Source organism: Chiloscyllium plagiosum, unplaced genomic scaffold (genome assembly GCF_037043375.1).
Source record: "Chiloscyllium plagiosum isolate Xiang-an unplaced genomic scaffold, Cpla_swu_hap1 HiC_scaffold_18, whole genome shotgun sequence".
In the NCBI taxonomy this organism is placed as follows: domain Eukaryota; kingdom Metazoa; phylum Chordata; class Chondrichthyes; order Orectolobiformes; family Hemiscylliidae; genus Chiloscyllium; species Chiloscyllium plagiosum.
In genome coordinates this window covers 59937587-59946079 of record NW_028270156.1, presented here as the reverse complement: position 1 = coordinate 59946079, position 8493 = coordinate 59937587, and the positions used below count along the sequence as shown (strand labels likewise).

The window sequence follows — 8493 nt, the reverse complement described above, 5'->3', positions numbered from 1 at the left end:
CACGCCACCCTCCTCTCTGACCTATCACCTCCATCCCCACCCCCATTCACCCATTCTACTCTATGCTACATTTGCCCCACCCCCACCTCCTCTCATTTATCTCTCCACTCTGCAGGCACCCTCTATTCCTGATGAAGGGCGTTGATTTTCCTGCTCCTCGGATGCTGCCTGACCTGCTGTGCTTCTCCAGCACCACTCTGATCTAGCCCAAGGTGGCAATCAGCAGATCCAGACAGTCCCTGTGTTGCCAGTAGGTCCCATTTTAGAGTTCTGTTCACAAGTCAATTTATACACAAATTAGTATGCAATGCAGGAGAGTATAAAATAGCTATTTGTAAGTACAGGAAACTTTTCTATAGCGGATCTCCAAAATTTCGCCACTATACAGAATTGCAAATAGGTGACCCTCTATACCCAAGTAGTTGAATCTTCGCCATGGTTTCAATCACTTTTCGGTGCCCATGCAGAGGGAGTATGGCACAATAAGCAGCATCAAGGATCATTGGGTGGAGCGGTATCATCACTGCTGGTAGAAATGTTTTGATAAATCTAAATTATGAGTTATATGTAAGTTTTCATTAGGGGCTATGTAATAGACAGCAGCAAAGTGTGTGGTAGGTGAGTTGTAGTAGTGCCTGGCGCCGCCAGGTTGCGCTGTAGCGGGAGGACAGCGGCGGTAACAGCAGGAGGAGGAGGAGGAGAGTGAGCGGAGCCCAGAGCCGTGTCGGATCGAGGCCGAGATGGCGAGGAGAATGATGTGAGTGGGAGTGGGAGAGGGAGAAGGGGAACGGGGTGTGGAACTCCAGCCTTGACTCAGCGGTGCCGCTGGAGTTGGTGAAGGTGTGCGCGGCCCACTCGATTACCCGGCCCCGGGGCTCGGCATGAAAGCTCAGGCCCAGCTCCAAGCTCCTCAATCGGAAAATTGTAAACAGCCAGCAGCTGTCAGCTTCCCGCCCGCGTTACACAGACAACCTTCCCCAACCCCCCCCGTACCGCCCCCCCCCCCACACCCCGTACCACCCGCCCTCCCCACCCCACCCCGTACCACCCCCCCCACCCCCCCCTCACCCCCCCCACCCCCCCCTCACCCCCCCACCCCCCCCACCCCTCTCCCACCCCTCCCCCACCCCTCTCCCACCCCTCTCCCACCCCTCCCACCCCTCCCCCACCCCTCCCCCACCCCTCCCCCACCCCTCCCCCACCCCCCCCACCCCTCCCCCACCCCCACCCCCCTCCCCCTCCCCCACCCCTCCCCCACCCCCCCACCCCTCCCCCACCCCTCCCCCACCCCCCCCCACCCCTCCCCCCCCCACCCCTCCCCACCCCTCCCCCCCCCACCCCTCCCCCACCCCTCCCCCACCCCCCCACCCCCACCCCTCCCCCACCCCTCCCCCACCCCCACCCCCCCCACCCCTCCCCCACCCCCCCCACCCCCACCCCCCCCACCCCCACCCCCCCCACCCCTCCCCACCCCTCCCCCACCCCCCACCCCCCCACCCCTCCCCACCCCTCCCCCACCCCCCACCCCTCCCCCACCCCCCCCACCCCTCCCCCACCCCCCCACCCCTCCCCCACCCCCCCACCCCTCCCCCACCCCCCCCACCCCTCCCCCACCCCCCCACCCCTCCCCCACCCCCCCCACCCCTCCCCCACCGCCCCCACCCCCCCCACCCCTCCCCACCCCCCCCACCCCTCCCCACCCCCCCCACCCCTCCCCCACCCCCCCACCCCTCCCCCACCCCCCCACCCCTCCCCCACCCCCCCACCCCTCCCCCACCCCCCCACCCCTCCCCCACCCCCCCTCACCCCCTCACCCCCCCCTCACCCCCCCTCACCCCCCTCACCGCCCCCCACACCACGTACCGCCCCCACCACCCCGCACCGCCCCCATCCCCCCCGCACCGCCCCCAATCCCCCCCGCACCGCCCCCAATCCCGCACCGCTCCCAATTCCCCCCCCCACCCCGCACCGCTCCCAATTCCCCCCCCCCCACCCCGCACCGCGCCCAATTCCCCCCACACCCCGCACCACCCCCAATCCACCCCCCACCCCGTACCGCCCACACCCCCCACCCCGTACCGCCCACATCCCCCACCCCGTACCGCCCACACCCCGTTCAGCCCGCACACCCCGCAACCCCCCCCACCCCTACTGTCTCTCTGAAAGAGAGCTATTGAAAGAGATGCACTCGTCTTTTCCCATAATCCTGCAGATTTTTCCTTTTCAAATATGTATCAGATTCTTTTTGAAAAGGTCTATCAAACATGCTTTCAATATCACTTCAATATTTCGAGCATTTTCAAATGCCACCTTAACAGAGAATTGTTCAGATGGTGTCCAAATATAATGACTCAAGAAGAGCACAGAGTAGGTATACTGGGAAGAAAGTGAAGGGCTTGTTGAGACTAGATGGGGTAAGTTCAGTTCACATCCAGTTTAATTCACGACTGTTGGCAGACATAGAGCTTCCGATAGAAAGGAGAGCAGAATTGCATGCAATATTCCAACAGTGGCCTAACCAATGTCCTGTACAGCCGCAACATGACCTCCCAACTCCTGTACTCAATACTCTGACCAATAAAGGAAAGCATACCAAATGCTTTCTTCACTATCCTATCTACCTGCGACTCCACTTTCAAGGAGCTATGAACCTGCACTCCGGTCTCTTTGTTCAGCAACACTCCCTAGGACCTTACTATTAAGTGTATAAGTCCTGCTAAGATTTGCTTTCCCAAAATGCAGCACCTCGCATTTATCTGAATTAAACTCCATCTGTCATTTCTCAGCCCATTGGCCCATCTGGTCAAGATCCTGTTGTAATCTGAGGTAACCCTCTTCGCTGTCCACTACACCTCCAATTTTGGTGTCATCTGCAAACTTACTAACTGTACCTCTTATGCTCGCATCTAAATCATTTATGTAAATGACAAAAAGTAGAGGGCCCAGCACCGATCCTTGTGGCACTCCACTAGCCACAGGCCTCCAGTCTAAAAAACAACCACCACCACCCTCTGTCTTCTACCTTTGAGCCAGCTCTGTATCCAAATGGTTAGTACTCCTTGTATTCCATGAGATCTAACCTTGCTAATCAGTCTCCCACGGGGAACCTTGTCGAACGCCTTACTGAAGTCCATATAGATCACATCTACTGCTCTGCCCTCATCAATTTTCTTTGTTACTTCATCAAAAAACTCAATCAAGTTTGTGAGACATGATTTCCCATGCACAAAGCCATGTTGACTATCCCGAATCAGTCCTTGCCTTTCCAAATACATGTACATCCTGTCCCTCAGGATTCCCTCCAACAACTTGCCCACCACCGAGGTCAGGCTCCACAGTCTATAGTTCCCTGGCTTGTCCTTATCACCCTTCTTAAACAGTTTGCCAACCTCCAGTCTTCCGGCACTTCACCTGTGACTATCGATGATACAAATATCTCAGCAAGAGGCTCAGCAATCACTTCTCTAGCTTCCCACAGAGTTCTAGGGTGCACCTGATCAGGTCCTGGGGATTTATCCACCTTTAACCGTTTCAAGACATCCAGCACTTCCTCCTCTGTAATCTGCACATTTTGCAAGATGTCACCATCTATTTCCCTGCAGTCTATATCTTCCATATTCTTTTCCACAGTAAATACTGATGCAAAATATTCATTTAGTATCTCCCCCATTTTCTGTGTCTCCACACAAAGGCCGCCTTGCTGATCCTTGAGGGGCCCTATTCTCTCCCTAGTTACCCTTTTGTCCTTAATATATTTGTAAAAACCCTTTGGATTCTCCTTAATTCTATTTGCCAAAGCTATCTCATGTCCCCGTTTTGCCCTCCTGATTTCCCTCTTAAGTATACTTCTACTTTATACTCTTCTAAGGATTCACTCGATTTATCCTGTCTATACCTGACATATGCTTCATTCTTTTTCTTAACCAAACCCTCAATTTCTTTAGTCATCCAGCATTCCCTATACCTACCAGCCTTCCCTTTCACCCTGACAGGAATATACTTTCTCTGGATTCTTGCTATCTCATTTCTGAAGGCTTCCCATTTTCCAGCCGTCCCTTTACCTGCGACATCTGCCTCCAATCAGCTTTTGAATGTTCTGGCCTAATATCGTCAAAATTGGCCTTTCTCCAATTCAGAACTTTAACTTTTCGATCTGGTCTGTCCTTTTCCATCACTATTTTAAAACGAATAGAATTATGGTCGCTGGCCCCAAAGTACTCCCCCACTGACACCTCAGTCACCTGCCCTGCCTTATTTCCCAAGAGTAGGTCAAGTTTTGCACCTTCTCTAGTAGGTACATCCACATACTGAATCAGAAAATTATCTTGTACACACTTAAGAAATTCCTCTCCATCTAAATCTTTAACACTATGGCAGTCCCAGTCGATGTTTGGAAAGTTAAAATCCCCTACCATAACCACCCTATTATTCTTACAGATAGCTGAGATCTCCTTACAAGTTTGTTTCTCAATTTCCCTCTGACTATTGGGGGGTCTATAATACAATCCCAATAAGGTGATCATCCCTTTCTTATTTCTCAGTTCCACCCAAATAACTTCCCTCGATATATTTCCAGGAATATCCTCCCTTGTATAGCTGTAATGCTATCCCTTATCAAAAATGCCACCCCCCTCCTCTCTTGCCTCCCTTTCTATCCTTCCTGTAGCATTTGTATCCCGGAACATTAAGCTGCCAGTCCTGCCCATCCCTGAGCCATGTTTCCGTAATTGCTATGATATCCCAGTCCCATGTTCCTAACCATGCCCTGAGTTCATCTGCCTTCCCTGTTAGGCCCCTTGCATTGAAATAAATGCAGTTTAATTTATTAGTCCTACCTTGTCCCTGCCTGCCTTGACTGTTTGACTCGCGTCTGTTCTCAGCTGTACCCGTCTCAGATCGATCTTTTTCCTCACTATCTCCCTGGGTCCCACTATGGACAATTTAGCATGGCCAATTCACCTAACCTGCACATCTCTGAATTGTGGGAGGAAACCGGAGCACCCGGAGAAAACCCACGCAGACATGGGGAGAATGTGCAAACTCCACACAGACAGTCACTTAAGGCTGGAATTGAACCTGGGTCCCTGATGCTGTGAGGTAGCAGTGCTAACTTGTTGGAACTCCTATGCTTTGAGTGTCAATGGAGCACTCAAAGCAAACACAGCAGTTGGAAGTGTGGTGTGGGTTCGCCAGGATTTGGTAAGAGATATGGTTAGGTCCTTTGTTTCGATTGAAGGGTTACCTAGTTTCTTTACGAAGGCTCTCTTTCTGTATGATGAGTCCACCATTTCTCTGAAAGTGTTTGCTAACTGAAGTTTGACGTGGTCTTGCAACAAGTCCATCCTTTAAGCAAAATCAGAACATCTCCAGTTTAAAGGCTTGCTGCAAAGCCTGTGTGAAGCAGTTGATTCCTTCGTTAATTTCCCATTGAATTGGACAGATCTGCACCTTGGCCACACATTTACTTTTTGCCTGCTCTAAGTATTTTCTAACTCCTGGTCAAGGTCATCAAAAAACTGAACTTGATGTAAATCTGTAAGTTTCGGATGTTAGTATGACACACAAGCTAACCTTTGTGAAGCAGAAATATGCTGTGAAGTTCATAAATTATAGCAATGTTATTTGAGTCCTTAAATCTATTCAATGTTGTAAAACTGCAAAGGAGGATGGGACAGCTTTTGGTTCCTGCAGCTGAATTACTGAAGACAGTGGTGTAGCGGTAATGACACTGGATGAGCAATCCAGAACCCAAAACTAATGTTCTAGGGATATCCATTTGAAGCTCACTATTGCTAGATGATGAAATTTGAATTCAGTAAAATCTGGAATGAAAAGTTCATCCACTCGTGACCACATAACATTTGTTGATTGTTGTAAAAATCCATTTTGTTCACTAATGTTCTTTAGTGAAGGAAATCTGTCATTCTTATCTGGTGTGGCCAATATGTAGAGCCACAGCAACTTTGCTGTTTCTTAACTGCCCTCTGAAGTGTCCTTAGGTCACTCAGTTTAGGAAATTAGGGATTAACAGTAAATATTTATCAAACCAACCATGCCAACATCACATGAATCACTAATAAAAGACACCATTGCACTACTTGATTTGAACTGAAGTGCAATAATATTGGATTCCAATATGGTTTTATAGTAGGTATGATTTGATGTTAAGCTCCTTACTATTGAGAAAGGCCCCAGTAGTCTATTAAGCATGAGTTGGATTGAATTGCACTTGTTAAAAAAAATTGTATTTATCTAGCACATTTTACAATCTTGGTATATTTGAAAGCACTTTACACCCGATGAAGAAATTCTATAGTGTAGTAACTTTCTAGAAGTAAGAAAATGCAGCTTGCAGTTTTTGTATAGCTCTTCATTAATCCAAAATACTGTGCTTTCTCTAGAAGTGTAATTATAAGATCTGTATGGGTGCTGTTGTAAGTTAGAATAAAGATGATAGTCATAACCTAAGATCGGTATCCTAACTTAAACCATCCACCTTATGTCTTTGCGAAATTGCCTGAACAAATCCTGCAGGTTACCTCTGAATAGGATCAAATAAAGTTAATATTCCTTAGTTCTACCAAGATTATCTTTAGATTTGCATTAAATATAAAAAGAAAAGTGATAAGTAACTTGAATTTGAGAAGTCTTCTGGTAGTATGCATGGCAGTCAAACAAATCTTTATCTGTTAGATCATTTATTATTGTAGTGACAACAGACTGATCTATACTTAGGATTTTCCTGAAGTGCCAATTTATTTCATTGACTTTGGATATTTGGGTTTACAGGTCAGTCTTGTTTATAAAGTGGTTGACTGGGTGTGGATATTTAAGGGGCTGGGAGGAGGAAGGAAGTCCAAAAGGAATGAAATAGGTTGGGAAATTGAGGAAGAGAGTGGAACAGTCACTGATGTGGATAGAAAAGGTGAATTAGTTAACAGGGGGACCGGTAAAAGCTGAGGTGTAGAATAGTTAGGGCATCATGTGAGGAGAAATCTAACCAATGTGCAGGGGAAGGAAGTTGAGTACTTGTTATGTTTGTGATGGGGTTAGAGTGGAAAAAGAGTAGGAGATTAAGTGTAACTCTTAACGGGAAACATTAGGTGGGTTGAGTTAGAATGAACAGCTTTTGGGAGGACTGGAATCCTGACTGGGGGAGAGGTCATAAGTTAGCTAAGGGAGAAGGGCAGCATGATTTGACTGATTCATTGTAGAGGGCAACTCTATTAGATTTAAAAAGAAAATGAGCAAGCACAAATACAGAAGCAAAATATTGTGGACGTGGGAAATATGAAACACGATCAAAATTGCTGGAAAAGTGTCACCGCTTCTGTGGAGAGAAACAGGGTTGCTGTCTCAGTTTAATGACCATTCCACCAGACCTTAAGGAGCAAGCCTGTAAATAGAGACTCTCTTTTGTTTCCTTGGTGCATCCCATTATAGTAATGAGCTAAGTGGCCAGGTAATCTGGGCATGGCGGGTTAACTGGCCTCTTTATTATCAATTATCTCCATGATGCCATTTGTGGAATAAATGTTGGCTAGGACAGCTGCAGAACTCCCTTGGTAAGAGGGCTGATGGGTCTTAGTTTAACATCCCATCAGAGTTTAGATAGGAAATGTCCGTGTTAAATATTAATGTAGGAATACCATGAAACTGTGGCAGCAGGAAGAAGTTTTTTTTAACCAAGGATTATGCATACACTCCAGTTTTTCAAAACTTACTCAGTGCCAACAATTTGTATTAACTATCCCTTTTGACCTTGTGGTCTCTGATGCTGAACGTTCTGTACTCAGCAAACGTCTCAGTTTTATCCCGAATGAATTTTGTGCACAACATGACATTGAACTCCTCTTCTGTCACCTCTGCCTCTGAGCCCACTTCTCTGGACAAGAGTCGTCTCCTTTTACCACAGACTCCTTCACCTGCCTCCAACTCGCTCTCTCCATCTTGACCCCTGCCTCTTGCCTTTTAATTGCACTTAACCTGTTCATTGAGAACTGTGAATGTGACATTAGTCACCTCAATTTCTGTGCCCCATCCTTACACATTCCAACTTAACTCCCTCTGAATTGACAGCACCAGCTCTCAAGACATCTCCTCCTATCACCTTTGGACAATGACCCTCCCATGAAATGTCAGGTCATTGTGTCCACAATGGTCACTAACCTTATTTCAATGGATGACCCCCCCGACCCCTGCCAAAAAAACTGCCTCCAAACTCATAGTCTCCCAACCCTGCAAGGCTCACTCCTGGCTCCTTCCCAAAATTCACAAACATGACTGCCTAGGCAGACCCCTTATTGTTTCTGCCTGCTCCCGCCCCACAGAAGTCATTTCTTTCCACCTTGACTATTCCCACTCCACTTACATCCACAATTCTGCTGATGTTTGATGTCAGTTTCAGAGTTTCCAGTTTGCAGGCTCCAGCCATGGCTGTGCATTCCCCACCAGGATGGTCTCTGGTTTCTCTGCTTCTTCTTGGGAAAAAAA

General features: G+C 48.4%; 1 protein-coding gene across 2 annotated transcripts in view; it reads left to right on the top strand.

Moving 5' to 3' along the window:
- Nucleotides 1-671: 671 nt before the first annotated feature.
- Nucleotides 672-8493, top strand: part of mrpl23 (mitochondrial ribosomal protein L23) — an 85705-nt gene continuing 77883 nt past the window's right edge. For both annotated transcript variants that reach the window (XM_087996711.1, XM_087996712.1), the window contains exon 1: nt 672-757. In XM_087996711.1, the coding sequence (XP_087852837.1) occupies nt 741-757 (17 nt within the window). In that variant the 5' untranslated portion in view covers nt 672-740. The remainder of the gene's footprint in view (nt 758-8493) is intronic.